We start from the raw sequence: 27746 nt of genomic DNA, 5'->3' as shown, positions 1-27746 counted from the left end.
GTTACAATATTAGTGACTATTTCATATAAATCCATGACAAAACTTGCTACATTGTTACATTGGTATAAAAATCTTTGTTTTTTTTTAATTAAACTTCAAAATTGTGTTCAAATTCAATCAATATGATTGTTAGGGATACATACGTTTTTAAATTAGTATTATAGCATTGTATGCTATTTACCTCATTGTACTTTGTGATACATAATGTAGTTTTGCTGTTAAAGTTAAATTAAGCTTTTTTTTCATTAAGTTCAATATGCTTGTTTGAAAAATATAAAACAAGCATTAGTAGAAAACAAAAATTAAACAATAATTTGAAGAAAAAAAAAGTGAATTAAAGTTAGATTTTTTTTTGTTTTGTCTATACATGTGATTTATATTGACTATAGATAATTGACTAAATTCGAGCTGGAACTGTATTTGGTGTCTTCATCATGTGTTTGTTTTGTAAAATTCAATACAGAACATGCTTGTCAGAGAAATAAAACAACTATTTGCAAAATAAATTATATTGTGTATTTTCATTTTCATATCCTTTCTAAATATGATATTATTTACAAAATGAAACGCCCATTGATGATAATTTAAACAATTCAGTCTTTGACAATCAAAAATTGCATTAAAATAAACCTCCTTTACGGACTGATTTATAATTGATTTAAATATATTAAGTCAACGTTACAATAAAAAAAATATTCAATAGAAATGTCTGTATTAATTACATTAAAATCAAAAGTATATTGAAAATTAAAATCGATTAACAAATAAATAAATAGGATATAAAATTTATTTATCAACAAGTGCATGAGGTCTAATATGGGCGATAACAAGAAAAACTTCTAATCTGTACTTAGAAATGACAGTTGCATTATATTTGTTATAGTGTCCGGCATTTAATTTGGCACGTCGGGAACAAGATTACTCTATTGTACGATGTGCCAACTTAAACACTGGCTACCTTGTAATATAAGTGCTAATAATGACCCAGAAATACTATACCAGAAAAAAGAATCTAAAATATAACAGCTTTTGATGTATGAAAGATTAATATTTTGAATAAATTATTTAAGTAGTAGGCACATAGGCATTTATAATCTTTTAATGTTACAGAAAAATCTTAGTTGTATTTGTATTGTACACTATCACTCCGTTGCCTGCACACGGGACCCACTCATTGTCTAAATACATGCTATGCATTAGGAATCAGTCTTTCTATTGCATTTCGCAATCAAATTACTATATAATTGTTACAATAAACCCACATAGTGGTTTGAATTCCTAACAATATTAATTTGACTGAGGAACATATTCGATAGTGAAAGTTAACCTCGCACAAAACTACATAACCTTTAACTAGACTGATGTAAATTTAATGTGATATATTTATTCACCGGCTACATTTTCTTCGTGGGTTTGACTGCTAGAAGCTTCGCTGGTGTGAGCTTCCGCTTCTACAATTAAAAAAAATCATTATGATAATTATACTAAAAAAAAATAGTAATATAAATTCCCCAGTTGTGAGTTTTTAGCCCAATGGTGATGAGTAAGAGCCATGCACTTTAAGCACAAGTTGAAACTCACCGCCTACTACTGACTATACTATTTTTGCTGACACTGAAACAATGTGAAGTTGACATAAAAGGAAATATTACGAGCCGATGACATTTTTAAAACTACAACTAAGGGCCCATACACACACAGACTTATTTTCAACTAAACAACGCTACTACAAGCAATGTAGCGGACGTATCTTAGGAATATCGGTCGCTTAGTGGAAATGGGTTTTAATAACTGGTCAAAACTAAAGTCGTATGAGCCCCAAATTTGTAGTTTTTTTTTTTAAACTATATACATCTTACCTGCAATAGCTCTGTCGACCTTCTGCTTATCTCTGACGATGTACTTGGTTGTGATGAGGAAGAACGCGCCTCCGATGACCTCCACGAAGCATGTGAGGAAGAGCGCGTACTGCAGCGCGCGGAACTGCACGCTCATGCTCGGCGACTCCATGTCTCCAGAACCCAATGATCTTTTCAAACTCTCTGATATCTGAAACAAATATTACACATAACAGTGACACCCTACGGAGATATTGAAATATTAATTTTTTAATTTGTAATATAACCTCTAATTATCTTAAATTTTGGATATGACATACATATTTGATATAGTTTTGATTAATAACAATGTATAAATAATGCTTTTAACAAATACAATAATTTTGTACCCCTATTTACGGTAAAAATAATCTTATAATAATATCTCACTGTACTGTACAGTATATAACTATTCAGTATATATATTTTGCTAACTAATTATAGTTAATGTTGTCTTACCACTCCAATTAAATAGGGACTACCGGCATCCCCCAACATATGTGATATAAGGATTTGGAATGCTTCCGCCGTCGATCGCCGCGGTGGAATAACGATGTACTGTGAATATAAAGAATTATTACATTATTTTCACTCTGGAGGAGCAATATGCCTAATTTGTCATAATATATTTTTTGCTTTTGGATTTTAATTTACTGCAACTAAACGCTAGATAATGTTTGAGTTTATTACTCTCAAAATAGATACTTTTAAAACTAATTTAAAAAAAGCGCCATCTATATCTTATATGTAGCATTAAAACAATAACTAGGATACTAAAATGCTTAAAAATCTTATGTTTTCGTACGCTTATCAACAGATGTCGCTATTTAAAAAAAAAGAAATCAGTCACTGCTTAACACAAATAATTTAAAATTATTCCAACGAGATACGATATCACTACTTCAATTTATAGATAAATATTTTATATCCGATTACTTGAAACGTACTCATGAGTGACTGATTTCGTGATATTTAATGAAAGCGAAACAAGCATGCTATAGAATATGGTAAAGAATAAATAGCGAATATCATGCACTAATAGCTAATGCCACCACATTACCAACAAATACTAGAAATGTAATGCATAGCTTTCAAGTGTTTTAAATTATATCATCAATATCAAAAATAACAATATAATAAAAAAATAAACAACACATTGGACATTTTTACATGAAAGTTATTAAACAAAAGCACAGATCAGTAATGGACCCAGTCTTGTAATTTGAAAAACAGCATTGAAAGTATAAAAATTAAAAAAAACTAAACCATGAATCCCCCTGGATCCACCAACAAGCATAGATATTGAGACATATTTTAAAACACACAGAAAATCTCTCGCGGTTCTTACCAGCGACATATCGGCAACTATAGCCCAGTTGAGATTCAAAGCGACTTCGCCAATGAACATGAAGACGAACGGCGCGTAGAAATAGTACTGCGTGAGGAGCATGCCCAGCGCCATCGCCGGCGCGGACACCAGCAGCCCGCCGCCGCAGATGAACGGGTGAGCGCGCGGGAACCGCTTCAGCAGCGCCGCGCCCAGCCACGCGCCCAGCGGCACTCCCGCCAGACCAGACGCCATCGTGATCCCGCCGAACACCAGCGACACCCTTCACATCCCGCGTGCAACGTGACCCGGTACAGCGCGCGATACTAGCGCCCCCCGCGCGCTCTCACATCCAACTCATCACTCGATAAGTTCTCGAGTTATCAACGTCATCGTGCACGTAACGTGAATGAATCATTGGATGTAAGTTGCGCCCACTTAAATATATACTTATAAATAAACTATCCTAGTTTAGCAATGATCGTAGTTACATGCTACACGTCTAGCATATAGTTCAGGCATGATTATATGATGTGCGAAGCATTCCCCTATCAGTACAATCATGAGTACGGTGGCTCCCATTGGAATAACTTTAGTCCGGTAGGTGGGAGTGGGAGCGCTCACCAGGACGACGTCGGCGACGATGGACCAGGTGAGGTTGAGCGTGAACATGCCGAGGAACATTAGTAGGTATGTGGGGGCGACGTGCGCGGAGACGGCGATGAGCGCCAGGTAGACGAGCGGCGCGGAGGCCAGCAGCGCCAGCCCGCACACGAGCGGGTCGCAGTGCGGCACGCGCGCGCGCAGTCGCTGCGCCAGCGCCGCGCCCGCCGGCACGCCGCACGCGCCCGCCAACATACCCACTATGCCGAACTTGAACGACACGCTGCGCACGCGCACACGCATACAACCGCTCTTTTATTCAAATTATAACAACAACATGCACACTTTTATTGTGTCTTTGAGGGTAGGATTCTTGTTTCATTTTCCTTTAGTTAGGACTGCACCAACATCAACATATTCTCTAACTACGGTATTATCTTTACTATGTTTGTTAGACAAAATATTCAGATTATAATATTGTTTGCGGTAAAATGCTTCGTACTTTCATTTTATCAGGAAAGCAAAAACAATAACTATCTTATTATACCTCAAATAGTTATATTGCAATAACATTTTCTTCGAACATATCAGCGCTTAACTTGAAGTGTATATGGGGAATCGCTGTATGTCTAATTCGGAGCTTAAAACAATCTCATGTGGAATCATTATATCTGTAGTACCCTCTATGTTATGCTACTATTACATTGTGTGTTTCTGCTGGTTTCCACTGCCGAGTCATTCGTATTGTTACCTCTATTTTTTTTCCAAATAGAATCAGAGATATGACAATATTTGTCAATACTAATATTACTGCAGTCGGAAACATCAATTACATTGTGTGTACGTGTGTGAGTACTGACCTCTCCTTGGAGATAGCGACGCCGGGCTGCAGGTTAAGTCCGAGATATATGAAGAGTGGTCCCCACCACGCCAGCGCGCCCGTTACGAACGCCACGCACGTGAACGCAAGCGTCGACAGCATGAACGAAGGACTGAAGATAAAGAGTCAACATTTATTACAAGCTGTGCCCCGGGTTTTATTTGCAAAGCTATTTATCCTTAACGAAACCTCCTTTAATGTTGACCACGTAACATTACGGAACTGTAAAAAAGGGGAAGCTTATTTCCCACATATCACCTTTTTCTAAAGAAATCAATACAGCGAAATGGACAGTTCGTCGCAATTACCGTTTGTTTTCTTAGTGCTCGATTCCATATAAACTTTACGTACTTTTGTGTAATGTTTAATGTCTTCTGATTTTACCTAAGTTACATTATGATGATAGTTGAACCGTTAGAACAGCTATTAAAATGTACCATTTCATGAGGTAATATTGTAAAATATATATCAAAATAAAAAAATATAATAGCATATTGCTTGAGCAAAATCATTTACAATATTAATGTCAATAACATTCCACTACCTCATGAATTGATAGTCTTTGTTAGGGTGCGGTCAGCAAGGGTCGATAGGGGTGAAGTAAAATTCTGCCCCTAACTTATGTTAAATTGCTACATCATGGCAGTAAATTACATTTTGATATAATAAAACGAAAATTTATAACTAAATGTCACTCTTATTGAGGAAGTTTTTCAATGTCAGAATAATAATTCCACGTTTGCGGTAAATTATAAATTAAATGTTATTCCTTATTCACATACTATACCTTATGTATTGTATTGTACATATATACATGTTGTAAATAAATAATTTCCTGTTTATAGTTTTAACTCACCTGCCTTCTTAGGTTAAAACTGAGGATTTTATATAATAAAATTGTAAATTATCAAGTCGTTTAAGCTACATTGTTCATAATCAGACAAAATAAAAGTAGTTCATGTTTCACGTAAACGAATCATCGCGAGCAACGCGAAATACTTTCCAAACGAAAAAGAATCTGTAAACGCCACAAATAAAAATGACGACCTATTGTGCTCTATGGCACTCCTAGCACTGTACAAAATCGATGGGGCCGTTTAGGCTACAGAGGGCCCAGCAAAAACAATGATCCCGTAAGTAGAGTAATGATGCACAATAAATCATACTCACTTCTTAACAAGCGCGCGAAGATCATCACCGTACGACGTCGGTTTCATGGTACTCTCTTCAGCCTGTCCTCTCTCCGGGTCTTGCATCACGAAGGCGACGAGGATCACCGCGACCGCGCCTAGTACTGGTGTCACGCGCAGCCCCCAGCGCCAGTCGCCCGCGATCGCACCCGCCACGGACCCCACTATGTACCCGAAACCACTGGAAATATATACATGTACGTTGTAGAAAAATTCGTCTGACTGTAATGCCTTAAAACTAGTCAAATCGAGGCTAAAGGAAGACACAATTAAACGTATGTTACAAATACCTTTTTCCAAAAGATATTGTCAACAATAGAAACTTTTTGGTTTCCAATTATATGGCAATCTTTATTTGAACTAAGCAAAAAATATTATTTACCTTCCAACAGGAATGGCGAAGTAAAAGAATGCCAGCATCTTGGAGCGCACATTCCCGACGAAGAGGTCGCTGATAATGGTGGGAGCGATGGTGGAGTACGACGCTTCGCCGATGCCCACCAGCCCGCGGAACACGGCGAACCAATAATAGTTCTGGCAGGAAAAAAATAGTTGTCTTTCAGACATCTGTTATAGTTCTCTTGGAAATTAATAAATTATAATAGAAATTTAAGTAAGATTTGTGAAAAAGGTTGCTAGACTTCAAAAAAATAGTTTATGACTGTCCAAATACTGGAAAATCTCCGAAGTTTCTGCTTATGCGTCATTCTAAGACCATTCAGTTATAATAAATCTAATTGCACAATTTACTACATAAGGTAAGTTGTTTAATGTTATCCGAACATGCGTTCTGACGCGCATTATATAGTAATTGCTTTGCTATCAATTTGATAATTGTATCCAAGTTTATGAATTGTATGATAAGTCAAAATATCAAGTATAGTACTAGACGCTGTGACTCATATCATCTAAATACGGATGCGGTTGTATATTTACATTTGATCTCAGAGACCTAAGACGCCATTTACAATGCCAAATATTATCTAAACCAATGCTAGCTAGTGCACTATTATTCGAAGAATACAATAGTGTTTCATTGATATTTTAAGAGTTTCTTAACAGCGTCGACAATTACGCGAAGCAACATAATCAATTTCTCCTTTTTCTGATTTAAATCACTGCACATTCACGCTCTTTGGTGGATTGCCAAGTTTTTACAAAAAAAAAACGCTTCTACTAGTAGAGTTATGGTAATGAAATAAAAAAAAATGCATTTGCCCTGGCTTGTTGCGAAGAACGCTTCTTCCTGACGTGCCAACTCAACCGCATAATACTATATTAACTAGTCTACTTAACTAATTTTATTAAAAACCTTTTATTGCAAACCTTACCGTTACATAAGAACCAGCAAACGTGGTCATTGTCCAAAGCGCGACGCCGGCCGCCATGATCTTCCGCCTCGAGTACCGGTCGCCTAGGTAACCGAACATGGGTGCGAACACCATGTAGGCGATGACGAACACCGTCTGTAGCAGTCCCGCCCAATCATCGCCGATGTTGAACTCGCTCTTAACATCGGCAAGCACACCTGACAAACAAATATAATTCATGAACTTGCATTAGAGTGACGGATCTAGGGGGCTAATGGCTTGCAAGGAGCTCATGCTCAAATAACGGAATGTATTTTTTAAAACTTATTTGACATCATGGATACATCATGGATCATTGCATACTCGCTTAGTATGATACAAAACGTATGTAATAATTATCATTTATAATTCCAGATATCTAGTATACTTAAACGATAAAAGTCAAAAGTCTATGCTGTCCTAAAATTATCCTGCGACCAAAGATTCGATTTACGCGTTGATGATATCTTTAAGTCGTAACATTTCCACAGGATGTTTACCTTCACAGCTTGTATCTGATAAATCCGCTCTTAAAATCGCAATTAATCATTTTAATATCGCAATCAGGAAGTCAGCTACCGATATCACTTTTTTAAAACGTATTTTTGCATATAAAGGTGGCCTCATACCCAATGCGCCTTGCTTTAATTAAAAAAAAGAACCAGACTGATGGATGAAATAGTACCATCTATTGGCTGCATTTCAAAACACAGATTTTAATTTTAATAATTTAAACTAAACTGTAATATAATAAATGCGAATGTGATTGATGGATGGATGAAATGTATCTCGAGAACGGCTCAACGGATCTCGTGTAAATTTGGCATAGATGATAAACATAATCTGGAAAAACACAGGCTACTAATTAAGTTTTTTTTTAATTTGGCGCGGGCGATACTGCGGTCGACAGCCGGTTTGTAATAATTGATATACAACGCGCCTATTGATATCCTAACTCAGATTGGATTCAGAAACGTAAAAACTTGAACCTGAATATAGGAAATGCATAAGGATAAATTAAACTCATTAAATAAGAGTGACGTTAAATATTTTTGCGACAATTTAGGTATAAAATATGCTACAGAAATATTAACGTTGTATTATCTATATATATAAAAGAAAGTTGTGTTAGTTACACCATTTATAACTCAAGAACAGCTGAATCGATTTGACTGAAAATTGGTGGGCAGGTAGCTTAGAACCAGGAATAGGACATAGGATAATTTTTACCCCGTTTTCTTTTTCTTTTTTTTATTCCGCGCAGACGGAGTCGCGGGTAAAAGCTAGTTCAATATATATTATACTTATTAAACAAAAAATAACTACGTGTATTTTTTACAATTCCGGTTTCGATCGCTACTTTTAGCGAACGTCAGACCTTTTTAATGACCTTATAATGACCTTGTGAAGGCTGAATATCTATATCTGAAGTATATTTTCTATTGTTTTAATCAATATCGCGGTTTATACACAAAGCTATATGTAGCATAAAATAATTCAAGGTCCTACTATCTAAATATTCGAGAGACCGAGTGTGTTTTAACAAAACTTTAATTAAATACGTGTCTTAATTAAATCCGGTATAAAATATATATATTTTAAAAACAAAAGAATACACAAGCCTAAAATAACTTCTTAAAACATACAGTTTAAGTGAACTGACCGGTGTCGTAAGTTCCACTAAACACATAATAATAAATAAATAATGATTGTCAGGACATATTAATAGGAGGTATAAAAACGATGCAAAAGGTCAATTTGCAATCAAATCATTTTAATAAAGGAGACGTGTTCGTATCTTAATAATTTATTCAACGAAAATTTAATAAAAATAAAAAAAAATACATGCTAGCTGGTAATTTTTATATAGCAATCATAACGTTTATCTGTTATCAATGTTGATATTCACAGTTACCTTATATATCAGTGTTATTATGTAAATAAGTATTTGCAAACAGAACAAGACGACATGAGGGTGCGGTTCGCACCTACATATGAGGTAGATAAGATTACAGTGTACAAAACTGAAACTTTGCAGATAGTTGTGAAATATTTCGCGAAGCTTTCAACAAGTGCTATGTCTCACTAGTAAAATACTTAACAATAACTAACATATTATCAATTTTAAACTTATGTGAAACGAACCAAAATAATAGTAGTACAAATGTTTATTTCGGCAGTGTTTGGATCAACCGTCGAGATGTTTCTAAAACATCCAAACTTATAGTGGATATTAAATGTTATTGTATAACAATACCACTGCAAAATTATATAGTAATCTACCCTAAGATTATACAAACAGCGACCGTTCATCGTTTACTCTGTTATATTTGTTCATATAACACGGCAGCGTTTTGACAGTAAAATAAATCATTCCTTTATACACGTCCCCTACTGTTTGGCGAGGCATTGTGCCCCACCGGTGCCGTGTCGTGTCGACGTAAATGCTTTTGTTATATTTCGTCTTCAACAAAAAGCTTTGTGTTATAATCAACAAAATCTTATTTATCAAAGACCGTGTTATCTTTAATACATAATTATAATTTTAAGTAGCAAACCTTAGACTTTACCTAGGGGAAATAAAAACAAAGATGGAACAAAATTATATTGAAAATATACAACTATTCCAAATAAGAACTTTGAAAATATCATTGATACTATAACCGAAAATACAGTTATAGAAATTCATAACAGTAAACAGTAACTGTTAGTTGACTAATTTTTTTTATATAAAAGCGTATTGTTGATGCTTGTAGTGAAAGTGAAAATCTATTATGAAGAATATTTGAAGCATTCACCTGTGCGCATGAACACAGTGCAGATAGAAAGCTATACTCAGGAATGAAATACCTGATTAACTTTCTTACGTTCAAGCAACACTACAGAATTCTCACTTGAAAGCAAAGTTTACTGTCCCACTTTATTTACAAATATTAACAAAACCTTATCAAGTAGAGTGTTCTGATATCGAACCGGTTGGAAACTTTCGCAATCTGTGTTATTTGTATAGTATAAGTACATCTCTACTCAACCGTTACTGGTACAGATAAGAAAAATTAACTAGTGATTATTTCAAAAATCAATAATAATGTAACATTACACTTATTAGAAAATATTGAAAACAATAATCATCTTCCTGGCCTTAACCCACTCACGTGGGGTCGGTGCACAAGATTTTATAAGCCTTAAAGATTTGGCTTCAATTTTTTACGGCCTGTCAACAACCCTATTTGGGAATGAAAATAAAAATATTAAAAACAATATGACAGAATATTTTTTTATGAAAAAATATTATTATAGAAACACGTTGTTCCTTAGATTGACTGATGACATTCTCAGACAAAATACTAATCGGATGACGCTTTGCTCTTTAAAATCGGTAAGTTTAGACTACAGGTCACAAATCAATAGAACTGACATAAAATGTACCTAATCGTCCTCTCAGTCGGGTGTCAGTATTATGTAGGTACTGTACTTGCACTGACTGTGTGTATTTTAATGACTTGTAACCAATGTCGATAAAATTAATTAACCATTTTTTATTATTAACAATGTGTTGAACGGAAACGATATGCAAATTTTTAGGGGCACCTGTATAAGGGTCTATTTATAACATACCAGCTTAATAACTTGTGAAAATATCTATAAGATAAACTATTTCTATATTTACATTTTAGTTTCGGGGTTTTATAAAAGTTAAACATGGGTAGGTAAAATTGTTAGATTGAGAAATGTCCGTAAATGATCCACGCTGAAAACTTTAGTTACTGCTCGCGAGTGTATTTAGACGGCAACAGATCCACCGTCATTCAACACATCGAAAAACACACAACTAATCAATATTCCGAGAGATTTCGCAATTATTTTGACTAAAGATAACGGGAGATGATTTCATGTTTAAAATTTAAATAGATAATGTGGGTTTATACGTAGTTCATTTCGATCAGTCTAGTGACCTTCAAAGCACATCATGTGACGTTATCAGGCATCGCGCGTGGCGTGACGCTGGCGCCAGACGCTGCGGCGCTACGTCACACCGCCCTCGCCTTGTCACCGCTGCCCGGATGTTTATTTCGGCTCACGTTATCGAGTCTACTGACTCATTTATTGCTCAATAAACTAAGATTTCATCAGCTCGACACTATTAAGAAAAATACAATGAATTTTAGTGTATATTGTTATTAAATGATAATGATGGTGTAATAGTGGCAAACACCATGAAATAGGAAAGCGGTTAGGAAATGGGTGTGCCGTATGGGGGCAGCACCTTACTACTACGACAGCAAACAACTGACGACAGCACGCCGTAGGTCGTGTTCGCATCACGCCATGCGCGCCGACCAATCAGTGCGCGCGACTCCATGCGGCCGTTGCGCTTGCGCGCCCAGCGGCCCGTGACATAGCGTGCCAACGCGATTTCTTCTTTCTCACGTGTGTAACCCACGAAAAACAATTTATTTTTAAATCTTGCATAACGACAGACTAATTATCGCAAATATTTCAAACCGTTCTACCAGTGTATGCTGATGACACAAACAAAGAATAGATTTGGCGTGCAAGACAGTGACCTAGTCTGCCGAAATATTTGAACTGTTGAAGTCTACGATGTCTTATTGGAGTTAGGTTCTACTTAGTTAAATTGTTCGTTGTGATATTCAGTCCAAATACAGATTTCATTAATGGCTCGTCGCTAAATCTTAATTATGTGGCGTTTTTTACACCACGATATAGATATCTACGTAATATCCTGAAATTAAATTGTTACCCTTTCCATACTAATGTCCCAAGCCGAGAACACGCCGTTCCACACGGAATCTCTGCCACAAAAACAAAATCCGGCTGAGCTTACAATAGTCGATGGTGTGGAAAAAAAACAATACTGTTGCCGCCTAATAGTCGGGTGTCCACGAAAATCGACTAAAAATACGAAATAAGTTCTAATCAAGGTACATGATGGTAAGAACTGACTTTTCTACAAAAACTAGACCCAATCTAATCTGAATCAAGTCAAAATGTATCAAGAAAATTAAAAAAAATAGGAAATTTAAAAGGGATTCTTAAGGGAATTGTAAACAGTAAAACATTAGTGGGGCAAACATCTATTAACCCTCGTAACCGTTTACGAGGCGAAGGAACAAGGGGTCGAAAAGCATTCAACTCGCCGCATGTGGCCTGTAATGGGATTTCCGAAGCGACAGCGCAATTCTTCGATGAAAAATGTTTCATAATACTATCGCCTTTTCATTTCCGATGGGAAGAATTTCATTTTATTGCTAATAGAATTTCGTTGTCAATGCAATACAATAAAAAGCAAATTTGGTACATCACAGCACTGAAATTTTATTAAAAAAGGTAATACGCGCTTTGGCAACAGCAATATTTCCAACTACTTACAAGTTCATGTTTATTATTTTTGGTAAAAATTTTAGCAGACAAAAAGTATAAATAACCAAATAGGAATAACAGTAGGCCCCCATCGTTGCTATCGGTGGGGTTTAAGTCGTGGCCCATAACACAATCAATTAAAAATTAAACCTAAACAATACATAATACAAATAATAGACAATTTGCGGACACCAGATAATGACGCAAGCTCCCATTTTTTATATCTATGACGGAAAACTATTCTTATCACAATATTGTCAGTTTTTTTTAAACGGTTCTACGTGTTATAATATTTAAGATGCGAGTTTTTATATACATAAGTGACAACGTCTTTTTACAAATGTAAATTAGCTTCTTGTCATTTGTAAATTATATATCAACTAAATAAAACTAACTACCGCTTTTTTAATTGATAAAAAATACAATTATTAAACTATGGTACATACATTGAGGGTCTTCAACATTGAAATGTAGCAAAAGAAATTAGTCGTTCTCTAACAACTACCAATTAACATACTAACAATACATTAGCAGTTGTTACTCGCATACGAATGCTTTAGTAATTGTGAAATAAATGATCTAGTGTGAACTATTTGTATTTTACATTAGGCCAAGGTAAGTCTTCGACGTATTGTCGTTTGAAATAACAACGTTGAATAAATCTTACTCGCATGCGACAAAAATGACGCATTTGGGATTCGAATCGATTACCCGAAAAGGAACGATAAGGGTTTTTAAGTTCAAGAGGATAGTGCTACTTATATGAAAACCAATAGCGATCCAACTTTCTATCGTCCTTCAGTCGCCATCCCCTATTATAATTTTTCCTAACATATTTAATATTACTTATTCCACCGTTACAAATTTCGCTTACACAATCGTAGACAGGAAATTAATTAGAACACTAAGACATTATGTAACTGAAAGCTGTAATAAGCGGCTAATACCTGGAACCCGACTCCGCCTGCCTCTACGTATCTGCTTTCAAAGTGTAACAAAACTTCTAGGAAATAGTGTACGTGACAAAGGTGCATAGTTTTATAAAAATACGCGGAATACTTTGATTAAAGTTGAGCGGCAAGAATAAAATTAATACGATTGTAATATTTAGTAGGGTCAAGAAAGAGCAACAGCTTAACCTTGTGAATTAATCGCTGCGTCTTCAAGCTTGCAACATCTGGCATTACCTAGATTTTGTTTTGTTTATCATTCACTATATTTTAATAAAGTTACCTAACTGCGTCTAACTGTGGGTTTTTGAGACCAAAATCCCCGCTTAAAACATTTTGTTATCTCTGTTTTAACCGAAGATAATGACAGGGATGATGATATATTTTATAAAGAGGTTTCAGGAACCAACGGTAAGTGTTTGATAACCATAAATTTCAAATTGCGGAAGTATCAAGAGTTAAGGTAATTCCTGCTGACTGTACGAGACTAGGTTGAGTCCCTAGTGTTAGTTGCAGCGTTTAAAAAGTTGTGATCGATGAATAACTAGGTAAAGTACTAGTTTTGCATAAGGCCATGTGGATCAATGCGGAAGGAAAATATTATTAAAGTAACTTTACTGAGCGGGAAACCTTAAAAAACAAGGAATATATTGTGTAATATGGAGCAAAGTTATAGTCGATGCAACTTTTTTCCTTAGTATGAAAAAAGAGACAGGCATTAACGTTTGCGTGCTAATTGATGCGTAGTTCCTTAGTTCGGATTTCAGCCAAGGTAAAAAGTGTAACAATATACATGTGATAATATGCGATATTCGATATATGGTAGCATCAATAAATGGTGCGTATTCATACTTTTAAAAAGAATAAAAATTAAGAAAAAAAAATAACATAGCTTATAAATTATAATTACATCTTCCGTTTATTTAAAATATCAAACAAATATGTGGCAAGATTTTAAAGCAGATAAGATCTATTCATAGTCTACATATACTTTTAAAATTTAAAAGACACACACAAAATAGTTATCTGTTTTTTGTATCTATTCAAATAAACGTCCGATAAATATAAAAGTAAATACGTTAAAACCCTTTTGAAATCGAATGAAAATAGTTTACGACTGTGAGCAACCAAGTAGAAGCTTACGTTTACGATGCTCTTAAAAAACTGCTTCCGGAGAGGAATATTAAGACGAAATAAAAAATCGGTAACCCGTCGTGCATGGCGTGTGATAACTAGGGAGTGAAAAATAAACATTCCAATGCAAAGGGGCTCCTATTTATTAAGTTCTTTTTTGCTTAATGTAAAATGGGGAATATTTTTATTAATCCTTAAAAATATCTTAAATTGAAGATTAGCACTCACACCGCCTGCAAAATAAAATTAAACCGCGGTAAAGTAATGCCACAAATTTTGTAGCACAACATTTTTGGTTTAATTTTTTTTAAAGTAAATTTTTTTATTGAAAAGCTAGCGCTTGACCACGATCCCTCCCGATGAAGTGATGATGCGGTCTAAAGATGGTACGCGCTAGCTTTTACTCATATTGACCATAAAAATTTGTATGTTTATTTGTAATTGTAATTTAATTCATAGTATATTTTCCAATAAAGTTGCGATTATATTTTAAGCAAAGCAGTAACGATATGATTTGAATATTAAAAAATATCGTTTCTGCTCCACTTGTGCCCAATCATACCACAAAACCAGTGATGCATTTTGCCGCTCTTTGAATATTTTTTGTGGGCCGCTCACTCATCCGTTTACAAAAGAACTGTTGCCTGTCTTGCCAGATAAAGCCCATTTATAATGACGGCAACTTGAATCTATATTTGTATACACAATATGTCAAACTTTCCAACTTAATAAGACCATAACATGTAGAAAAACTGTCACGTCGTTTATCCTATTAGGGTTTAATGATATTAATAATCTCAACCATTTTTCCTAATGACTATCGAGGTCTTCATCATGTCAATCTTACTAATATTGTAATGCGAATGTTTGGATGGATGGATGGATGTTTGTTTGAAGGTAACTCCGAAACGGTTCACCAGATCTTGATGAAATTTGGAATAAATGTAGAGCATAGTCTGGAAGAACACAAAGGCTACTAATAAAGTTATTTTTTTAATTCCGCGCGGACGTAGTCGCGAGCGACAGCTAGTACCAATGTATTTAAGAGCCGGACCATAAAGACTTTTTGTTTACCGGTTTTCAAATTGCAAACTACTAAATTAGTCACGATTCATTTCTGGTTTTAATTAGTTACGATTCAACTGACACCACAATATGGTCTTTGAGGTAGCGGGCCTATTGAAATATGGAAATTAGCATAGACGCGGGCAACTCTTTATTAGTTAACCGCGTTAGCTACATAATATACCATGATATCATAGAGAATGAATTAACGGAACTTTGATAGAAAAAAAATCCGATATATTTGGGCGTGCGTGGTCGGATTGATTAAGGACTGACTTGCAAAAACTCCTATGTGATTAACTGTAATTTTGAGATTAGAATGACATGTAGCGAAGTAAGTGGAAAACGCCCAATGTTCAAAATAATTTTTAAATTAAAAAAAATAGAGTAATTTTGATAGATCTTCAGAGGTAGTTAACATTTATAAACTGTATAAGTTGCATTTCTTAATCTTATTTGCCAATTACATATTATATATCAATTATTTTGAAATGGAAGAAGACAATGAATTCTATCATTGAACCTAGATATCGAGCGCAAAAAATTTAAATATCACAGTCATTATGAACAAATAAACTTAGACAATTTGAATTATTTACCTTGAATCGGATAAAGTGTTTTATATGCTGTTCCGATTTGCTGTTTTTTTGCTAGCTACATGAGATATGTGACAATAAACGAAGCTACTATGAAAAACAAAGTTTTATCTTAAAATGTTAAAAGAGCTATATAAAAACAGAGTTTTAGCATTAAAGTAAAATTAATATTGTCTTGTACTTTTTTATAAGCACAGGTGATAATGAAGCGCTTAAGCGAATTTTTTATTTTATTAAGTATCTGAATGAATTTTCTAAAGCAGTTTTGATTTCAAAGTACAGTCTACAGAAATGCGGATCTAGATTGTATCTTAAAGAATTAAAGAAAAAAATTACCGACCTCGAATTCGATCAGAGTCATACCGTACCTATTATCATTGCCCTCAATTACGATTTTAAAATCGTGTTTTTAAATGTTACATGACGAAATGAGTTACAAAACGAACGTGATCCAAACTTGCAAAGTACTATTTTTTTTTTAATTTGTCAGCAAAGGGAAAATGCATTCTTCGTTGGTTTCTGAGACCAAAATATCAGTATAAAAGTATCAGAAACATTAATGCAGAGAAACAATGAATTTTGTACACATTACCGCTAGGTGTCGTGATCGTGACGTGTAACATCAAAAGCGTGGATTTGAAAAGAAAAATAGAAAGTTGCATAGTCGTCTGAAACCATCCTTTGGTTACGGGTGCATCAACCTCAGTTATGGAACAGTGGCTGCTCAGACAAACATATGTAGGTATAATTAACGTGGATTCACTGCCACTTGAACTGATATGAGTTTATTATTATCAATACTTATGTCCGTATAAACTAAACGACGCGCTTCGCGACTGCAAGTTTCATACAGTGAATTTTACGTAATGTTAAATTCGTTCACAGAAATTTAGGCTATATTATGAAGGTCGTGTTTTAGTTGTTGGTGCATTCTAATTTCATAGATTTTATGCAAACGTAAACATATATTTTGATAAAAAATATATATATGATCAAATATGCAGATAATATATTAATTAATAAAGTTAACATATGTAGTTTTTTGCCTTCAAACTTCCTAGTTTTTTGTATTCAAACTTCCTTTCCTTCCTTACTTTCATTTTAAGGTATAAAATCTTACTTTAAAATGTCGAATATTATATCATATTGTTATAACAGTTTTGAAATCTTATCTATTGTGAAACATGACGCACGAAAGATTACTGTCTTTCAAAACTTTTTAATCTTCAAAGAAATGCATAATTGTAAATAACCAGGAATCCGGTACTGATTATTCTTTTAAAATCATTTATCTCCTACAACAATACGCTAACATACATAATAACAGGAAAAACCATGACGTAAGACTTCAAGAAAAAAACAATGTTTTTATGCTTAAACTCATTACTAGATGCAAGGTTCAGTTCAAAAAAGTTTATAGTATGACTAGGCTAACATTAAAACTTTTACTATTTTACTTTAACAATTTAAAAACATTGTTATTAAATAAAAGTATTAGTAAATGATGGCATGGCTTGTATTTATAAATAAATGAAGACCAAAGAGCGCTAGTTAAGAAGTCAACATGACCTTGTGGAGTTCAAATCTGGTGCATAATGTTGACGTCAACCAAATGATATTGATAGCAACACACTATATTCTGTTACCTCGGGCAATCTCTATCTCTGTTATATAATATGGAAGCATTTAAATGTTATGCCATTTGACATATAGGTACACACGGAATATTTTTACGAAAAGAAACTTTTTAATACACATTTACACACTCCTGTTGTAGATATAACAAATACAAAACCTGTAGCCAAACCTTAGCCGTAAGACTATAAACTATTTCCGACTGCAATCTATCTCTGTTCTTATTTTAATCCAGATCCATTTAGGCGTTCTGGATAACTCCAACGTAATGATAACAACCATCTATCCAAACATCTATACAAAATTTCACATTTATACAATATTAGTAATATGTACGGTAACATCGCTATGATACTACTTGTACAGATTAGCGAATGCTATATAAGGTTGGCTGAGCACCTTTAGTGGTGGAAGTAATCCATTCCGAGTGCAGTCTCGATGGCCACTCGTGTTAGCAGCAACATCGGTTTTACGGCGCAATGCATCGCAGCCGACCATCATATCAAAGAATTTACAGTTCTAAATTAAATACATCATTGAAATCAGCTATCATAAGATTGATCTACAACATGCGCTATGATTGCTTCGAAATACCTTCTCATTTAAATTGGTGAAGTATGTATCTTAACAAAACGCTACGACTTATACACAAACCTACATGTATTGCGGAATCAACAATTATTACAATCAGGTTAGCTCTTCAAAGAATCCCAACAGATTTTTCCTTGATAATCTCTGGTAGCGTTATACTTAGCATTCTACTTAGTTTACCTTTTATATGATTTTGTGTATTATATAATCGTTCAACATCCCTTATAAGTCAGTTACAGACACGAGTAAGGTTGCAATCACTGTATGACATCACCAGGTCAATCGGTATTATAAACATCAGCAGTACCCAGAATCTTATAGTACAAGATCATACCTAAGAAGAGAGCACTTGAATCAATTCATATGAATACTGAGAACCTTTATTGTTATTCTTATAACTAAGTTAAGATTAAATTATTGGGGATAATATTTTGAAAGAGATATACAGTCTGTCTTGTAAACGGTATAAATCATAGCAAAACAAAACTGATATGGACGATTTTTTGATAGCGACAGATAACCTTCGTTTATGTTGATAAGTATGAGTAGTTGATGTAAATAAATGTTAGAAAAGCAAAATAAGATAGTCGAAGCGACGATAGCCTACTTTTTCAAGAACTTGCAGTCGTGGATTTCAAGCCTGACAAGGTTTCCTTAATGAAACTAAGAGAAAACTGAACAACGCAAAAAATAGTATAATCTCATTTTATAATTCTGCACTATAATAATCTCTTAGTTGCTATAAAATAAAGTTGTGGACTTTATAACATGTAGTAAAGTCTTATTAAAGTTCTAAAGTTGACCCTCCTCTTTAATAGTTGACGGGAACTTGATTGCTGTAAATCTTGACATGAAGCATTAATGATATCATAGCCACAAACTATATTATCATACTCGTAACCTTCCGATTGAGTGCAGTTAATAAGGTAAATCAAACTCAATTAACATACGCCTCGGGTTCTCAACTTTCTTAGGTTAACAACTACTGTAGTAAAGTCTACATGGAAAAATAACGATGTATAAGATTATCTGTTGTTAAATAAATAATATAAACAGCTAGATTTATAGCAAAGGTAATTAGGGTATACTAAATAATTTTAATCCGCCTGCTAGAAATAGGTACTTCCTAATTTTTTGTTGCGTTAAAAACGTGGAAGGTAAAAGCTTCGGCTATTAATACACTTCAACCTAATCTTTGCGTACAAAAATAATATCCCATACTTACGCCAGCAAATAAAAATAAACATCGATGCAAAACAACATCAATAACTCGATCTAAATCAACAAAACTTTTAAACAAATCGTCTTTATTTTCGACCACACACATACTTATCTCTAAATTAACAATAACATTTTATCGGTAAGAGAGATTTAAGATCGGTAAGAAAAATTCCTTATCCATACACTTATCAATCACGTGTTACGTAATGACTTTTTGTTTTACTAACGATACACATAAAAGGCACCCATAAGCGAGATATGTGAACGTTCAGTGGAGTCGTGATTACATTGAAAGCAGATAAAAGTGTCTCGTTCAAGTGGTCCGGGAAAGCATTATCGATAAGTGGACATTTTTAGATGCGCACACACAAATAGATAATGTTACACTCTGTCTGGAACATTAATGGTGTTGTTTTTTTAATTATTTTTATAGATGGATAAAACTGCGGACATTTAAGAATTCTCTTTTAATTAAAATTGGATTCGTAATCATTTAGCATTACAAATTATCGGACTTTTTTTTCAGTTGAAATCAAAATTTCTGAACTAAATTTTTATTTTTAAATTAGAAAAGATAATGTAGAGTTTTTGTTAAACGCATAACTCAAATAGTAACTAAGTTAAAATAATATCAATAATATGATTTAAGTATCATGGGTTATGCTTCCCATATTTTATTTATTGTAGGCAATATGCCCGCACCCTTAATAATTCATTTGACAATATGGGGCCAGCGGGAACCCTTTTTATAGTCCCCTATTCGTTTTGTCGTATTCATAGTGACGTAATGGTTTTTTTAATCATTATAAGCGTTAGACCCAGTTGGTGTAGTTGTTTGAATGGTCGCATTTGGCACTGTCAATCAATCATGTTCTAAATTCAAATCCCAAACGGTAAATACGGGGTGTGATCTATTTTACTTAAATATCATGTTTATATTATTTTTTTTTATTTATCTACAAATGTTGGTTCAAAGTTTTTCCGTTATGATTGTTACATCTTTTAGTGTCAAGAATAATCTGTTAACTTCTATTTTATCGTAACGTATACGTAATTAAAGAATCATATTGACATTATTTATTACTTCAATAAAACATTAACCCCGACAAGTATTCTGAAACAAAGACAACTAATAACTGGAGATAACTTGTCACCCGTGACTCCGTCCGCGCGGAATTAAAAAAAAACTAGTAGTCTATGTGTTTTTTCCGACTATGTTCTACATCTATGCCAAATTCCATCGAAAGACGTTGAGCCGATTTAGTAATACCTAATAACAATCATCGATCTAAACTTTCGTATTTATAATATTAGAAGATTTAAATAACTACTTTATCACAAAATTTTATACAATGACCATAGTTTTGACCCGATTTTTCACTAATAAAAATATCTACATAACTTGAAGAATAAATAGGCCGTATGCTTACGTAGACCATTTTAAAAAGTTTCAAGTGCGCACTCAAATATTTTACGTAAGTCACGTACGGGGTACATGACACAGCATTCTGTTGTCCTAAAACCAAGGGTCATTAAACAGTTTGAAATAGTTGCCGCTATACAAATTCTTGTTACGTTTTTATACTAGTCACGTAGTGAGCTCTGCTATTAGACTTTGGATGAAGAAGTTATAATGAATGAGTTTATACAATAAACATTCACATGCTAAATAACATAAGATTTAGATCTATAGAATGGTTTCTCCGACTTGTTTTTTATGTATATTTCTCTTGAGTAGTTTTATATTCCAAAGTTCAGATGTAACGTAAGAGTGAATTGTTCAATGATTTGGATTTTATTTATTGAGTGATATTAATAAGATGGACCTTTGATATCTCGCCAAATTAAAGCATTGCCAAATAAATTCTAATATTGTTGACATTCAATTATTATATAAAAGTGTTCCTTTACGGAACAAGCGATGACCATGTTAAAACAACATTATAAGAAGTTATTTTATGCTATATGTCAACTAAAGGACTCGCTTAATAGGTAACTAACTTACGAGTCCGTTCGGCGTTTAATCTGAAGTGATACAGCGACATCTATATTCGTTCGTTTGCATATCAATGATTCATGCTCCCTGACCTAGGCATACGACAATCACAATGACATGTATGTTAGATGCGATGATAGTGATACTATCACTCCTACGTAATCTTCTTCTTACGAATATAGATACGCCTCGTTACAATTGGTATGAAGTGTACATATATGTCTATAATATGTGTGAAATATATGCAAGAAAGTTGAGTATGCTGCGATTAATTCTGACTATAATTTCTAGAATATTTATATTACAAAATGAGTAATTTCCAAAGATAGCAATAAAATAAGTTCAGAATTAACAATCCATAAAAACTTATATGACAAATGTCTAAACTTACTAATACACTTAGAACCAAAATTATCAGAAGCACTTTGGCAACGATCTCTACTCATTTAAGGCTACGATGAACAAAAACCTGCTTAAGAGCGATAAAAAATACATTCTCAGAATATTCACACACCCAATTCTAAAAGCGTTCCTTAAAAAACTATAAAGGTGTCCCTTATTTGAATATATGTTGCCACTACACAAAAAACATACAGACAAAATGATACTTTTGGAAGCCGGTTAAAAACTGTCGAAAGCTGCAAAACCAACTGGGGTTGTAATCTTAATTTAAACATACGATTATCTCATATGTTTGTTTTGCATGTCGCTTCAGCAGCTGCGTTTGCTTTGAACGTGCAAGATATTAATTAAGATAAGCACAATTTAAGGACACTATACTACCAACCATAATTTGATCGGCCCTCAGGGAAATTTAAAGAACAAATTAAACATGATATTAATGAATTATTACCTTCAGATAAGGGGATGAAATGTGAGATAAAATATTGTTAAGAGCATAGTTTGGCAGGCAATAAAAATGTAATAGTACAAGAATTCCGAATCTTAAAAGTGACGATATTGTAACCGCAATGAACAAATTAAGCTATCAATCTTTTTCGTACGTAAACATAGAGTGGATAAATATAACATAAGCTGTTGCCCGCGAATCCTTCCGCGCAGTATTAAAAAAAAACTTAATAAGTAGCCTATATATTCTTCCAGCCTATGTTCTACATCTGTGCCAATTTCATCAAGATCAGGTGAACCGTTCTGGAGATACCTTCTAACAAACATCCATCCATTCATTGAAACTTTCGCATTTATAATATTAGTAAGATACAAGGAGTAATCCAGATTAGTGTACAAATGGCATCTTATCTTGTAGTTTCTAATGGTTATTGACCAAATCTAGCTGCTACTATTGTGTACCATAAAAACAAGAATATGGCGTAACATTTTTCACAATAAGCAAGGCTATCTGTTAGTAGTTTTTTCTTTTTTATATTAAATTGAACGAATTACAACAAGCATTGCTTTCGTTAAAAGGTTAATTCGATCTTGTAATGAAATGCGTTTCGTTATTCATGAATGTTTCTGCACCAGTGCTATCACAGCAGTTCGCTCGCAATTGAACTGGCTGTAAATATACTTTCACTTCGTTTCATGTCATAAATAAACTGTTTTTTTATTTCGCTTTTCTTTATTACCGGATTGACTCAGGAGGATGGTGCTATTCGCAAGTATGCATGGTTTTCTTTACGTTTGTGGCTTTGTACATCAATTCAATAGTGGCGAACGACGGGTCTTCTAATTTGTATTATTCATCTGAAGGTCAACAAATGATGTTATTTATTGTTGTTTTATTTTGAAGCAAAAGAGTTAGATAAGTTTCATATTTAGTTTGTTTCATCGAAACCACCATTGGAAATATAATTCAATTTATTCACGAAGCGATCACCTCAACACAAAGCATTTACATATTCCAAGGGGCGCAGGCGCATTGTATTTGTGAGAAAGAAGCGAACCCACGCGCGTGAGTTGACACTAGAGATTAGCTCTCTGATTACGTGACATCGACCCTTCCTGGGTGTTCATTCATTACTAGGGATTTATTTAATGTGGATACATTTTTGCCGTGGGTCGTATTGTATGATACTAAGATTCTTAATCGATACAGTAGATGGTATACAAATACGGTACTACTAACCTATAACTTCAATTACCAGTTCGAGGTATCCTGGATTTTTCTTTTTCTTTTAAAAAGACGCGAATTTTATGAATCTAATTAGGGGTATTTTAATTTCAAATACAACTTTTTTTTAAATATAAAACAGCTAGAATAACTTGCTTTCATAATGTTTAAAAGTAATATGAATTTGAATGTAACATAATACATATTCAGTACTTAAATGAAATTTATAAACACATTACAAGAGTGCAAATATGTCCGCTGTGCGTCGAGAGGGTTTTGTGTTATGAAAGCGATTAATTTTACCATACAATTGTTCCCTCGTTGTGTTTGTAATGTAAAGTTTAAAGACTTTAAACTGCACTCCCATTTAAGTAGATTATATTATTTTATAACAATAACAAAGTTATACGACTTATTTTACTACTGTCACTTTTTATAAGATAAGAGGGCAAAGGAGCAATGGAACACCGAGGTGTTCAACAACGGCTATGGGCATCTACAATACCAGAGGAACCGCAGATTCGTTGCGTTGCCGGCCTTTAAATTATAAGGCGCTGCCGGACTTTACCAAACCTTGTTTAAAATCGTAGGTAAGGGTAATTTATAAACATTTTTTCTTGTGTATCGAAATATAAATCTGATATTAAGCATGTAATAAAGGACTATATCATCAATTAAATTTTAATTAATATAGATAGTTGACCATTATCCCATCATAAAAATGATAATTGGTGAAACACAATTCATATTTTTTAATTGATACAAAAATTCCAATCAAACCTTTAGTCATTCCGTATCGGTTATAAACTTACGTTCACACATCTAACATACGTTAATTCTGAAATAAAACTTGATTAAGGCAATAAACTAATTGGTGAAGAGGCGTAGTGTTTATTGGTCACCTGGTGAAACACCATTTGATTCAATTACAGCACCGAGGCGGTCGGAACAAACGATAATGGAAAGGACACGTCTTACCGCCCACTTACTTCGAAGCGACAATTTGAAACGTTTAAACTTTACTACGTTTTTTATTCAGCATTCCATTCTTTATTATACCTCAGCGTGGCGTGAGAGACTCGTGAAGTTAACAGACGTATTACTACGTATTGTAATTGTGTTATACGAACATCATATGTGTATATGAACACACGCAAAAGGTAATGCCGCATTATTTACTTACATAATAAGTTTTGTTACTCTTTAAAATGTAAGCCCACATTAATTTCACTTTATGAATTCTTACTAATATATTTCTCACTTCTAACTAATTGTAGGTACTGCGAAAGTTTGGATTATGGTTATTTGGACGTTTGTTACTATAGTCGTCTAGAAAAGCGCATAGGCTACTAACAGTTAGTTTCTGAGACCAAAATTTCTGTCTAAAACTTATCGTCATCCCTGTCATTATCGAGACAAAAATTTTTGACATAACAGAGAACAATATGTTGAGTTGTTGGTCTCACAAAACCCACGATTAGTCACTTACTTTTTTAATTCTTTTGTTATTATAAGGTAATAAGATAGTTTTATAACATAAAATAAACGAACGCTGCGTTATGATGGCAAGTCAAACACATTGAAAAATCAAATTTTACCCGTATTATATGTACATACAGTCAATATTTTTTCGTAATGCACAATGTAAATTAAGTTAAATAATGCGCGACCTTCAGCCCTCGGCGTTAACCTAACGTAAGTCAACGACATCACTTTGTCAGTTGAGATTTCGAAATGCACTTTTTTATACAACATTATTGCTTTCAAAACTGACGCAACAAAAAGGATACCACGGGTAATCTGATTTAATCCTGATATGTAGTCAGGAAATTACTCAAACTTGACGACACACTTTGCTTTAAGATTATGAGATTTGTAGACATAGGCGTGCGCGACTGTTGCGTAATAACAAATTATGATGCGTGAATGACGTTAAAATAATGTTATCACCGACACTTTTTACGCGTTTAAAGAAGTTAGTCCTTTTATTACAATACCACAGAGATTTCTAATTTAAATACAGTCGTACCTGGTTAAGCGATAGTTCAAGTGATAGCGATATTTTTTTCCCTTGCAAAGGTTTCCCTCCAGTCGAGATTCTCGCTTATGGAGGTCGTCCGTCGCTATCGGACAGACACGCTTATAGAGGATTCTCGGTTTACCAAGTTCAACTGTATATTAATTTTTAGTATTCGCGTTTCGTATGCTTACGCTTTAACGCGCTATGTTTTCGCGTGTATTAAGATAATAAATCAATAGGTATATAATTTCTATTTCTACTCACGCTTAAGAACATGGATAGAATACTTTTTGTGTTAATAATAAGATCTTATATCTTCAACGATTGCATTGAATACCTTTGCCATAAGTTTGCATTATCCTGCATTTACCATTTTGGAAAGTCATGATTTAATTTAAAATAGATCATGCCTATTTTTATAAATTAAATCATGACTTTCCAAAAAATTTTTACATTAGCAGTTGAAAATATTATACAATATTATGCATAATTTGGTTTTTGATAAAAATTAAAAAAAATGATATGGTAAAATTGATGTGCAAATTGCCTTAATTGCCTTGAAACAAATTTGACAAAAGTAATTTATGATGTATTCATTACTGTTGTCCTTCATTTAAAACATAATGCAAAAGTTTCAATATGCATGGATAATGTTAATTATTTCTTTGAACCTTTATAAAAAGTTAAATATAATTAATAACCATAATAGTATGGTGTATTTCAATGTGATTTTTATCCACAATGCATTTAAAGTTAACTTTTGAATGTTCATATTTTTTAATTACATGAAGCAGCAGTCTCATGTAACATATTTGACTGGTTGTTTTTGACTGATGACTATGAAGGTAAATTATTAAAGTTTGTTACTCTATTCTAAAAACATTGGCATCCATCTTATTTTACTTGAAATAACTGAGATAACAATATGTCTTGTATGGGTGTTTTGTCAATAGAAATCTGTGGTTATCATGCATCATTTACTAATACTATGCTTGATGAGTAAAATTTTTAATTTATCATCAGGTGCATATTCAGAATACTGCAGTAATTAATAGCATTTGATTTGTTTTTTAGATAGACATTAATAGGAGTTAAACTTAGCATTCATCTCAATATCAAGATATATCCTAAAATTCTAATAAGAATATTTTAGTTTAATCTACTTAAAATGTCTATGAAATTATAATTTAAAATAATTTTATATTAAATGTGTGATTTACATTCCATTATTGATAATTTGAAGTTATATAGAAACCAAGGTTTACATGTAACTATAACTAAGAAGTACTCACCTGCTATAGTAAATCTGTCCATGTAGTTGATGAGATTGACGAAACATAATATTCCGACAGTCATGTATTCTCTGAATGTGACATCTCCTAGATTTTCTCTCCTTCTTGCTTGCTTCTCTTGCAGCAAAGCTGTCGCAGAATCATTATCACTTCCATTAACCAATTGCTGATTTGATGTGTTTGGGGTTATACCACTCTGGTCCATGATGCAAGCACTTTGACCCAACAATCTTCAAGTTTCCTACTGACGGTTTTTAAGTTCAAAATATTTTGAAACTATTTTATAATTTAGCAATGCCCAAAAAGTGTATATGAACTCACAGAGTGTCAATATTAAAAAAATAAATACATCACAAATCTAAAATAACATGAAATCCGTTTTCTTCCTCACGACTTTGTAAGCGGGCTCATATTCATGCGATACGTTATATTCACTCTAAAAATTCACGGCGAAGTGACAACTCACAACTCAGCTCACCAGTCACTGTCAAAAAACTGTCAAACCGACGAGAACAAGGCACAAGCACAAGGCAAGGTTGTAATGTCAAAGAATATATTTAT

At 33.6% G+C, this 27746-nt stretch overlaps 1 protein-coding gene across 3 annotated transcripts; it reads right to left on the bottom strand.

Moving 5' to 3' along the window:
* Positions 1–801: 801 nt before the first annotated feature.
* Positions 802–27678, bottom strand: LOC106717950 (protein spinster). Of its 3 annotated transcripts, XM_045680804.1 has the most exons (10): positions 27186–27678; positions 7209–7405; positions 6260–6411; positions 5858–6058; positions 4668–4799; positions 3226–3487; positions 2337–2435; positions 1860–2049; positions 1582–1614; positions 1382–1451 (listed from the first exon to the last, which is right to left on the bottom strand). In XM_045680804.1, the coding sequence occupies exons 1-9, from the start codon at positions 27388–27390 to the stop codon at positions 1595–1597; spliced, it is 1458 nt and encodes a 485-aa protein (XP_045536760.1). In that variant the 5' UTR covers positions 27391–27678; the 3' UTR covers positions 1382–1451; positions 1582–1594. The 3 variants fall into 3 exon arrangements, with proteins under 3 accessions (XP_045536759.1, XP_045536758.1, XP_045536760.1); XM_045680803.1 differs by lacking the exons at positions 1582–1614; positions 3226–3487 and adding an exon at positions 3829–4090 and having other exon boundaries at positions 802–1451; positions 27186–27676; XM_045680802.1 differs by lacking the exon at positions 1582–1614 and having other exon boundaries at positions 802–1451; positions 27186–27675.
* Between the last annotated feature and the right edge of the window lie 68 nt (positions 27679–27746).

Source organism: Papilio machaon, chromosome 13, assembly GCF_912999745.1.
Source record: "Papilio machaon chromosome 13, ilPapMach1.1, whole genome shotgun sequence".
Taxonomy (NCBI): domain Eukaryota; kingdom Metazoa; phylum Arthropoda; class Insecta; order Lepidoptera; family Papilionidae; genus Papilio; species Papilio machaon.
This window is presented reverse-complemented; position numbering and strand designations above follow the sequence as displayed.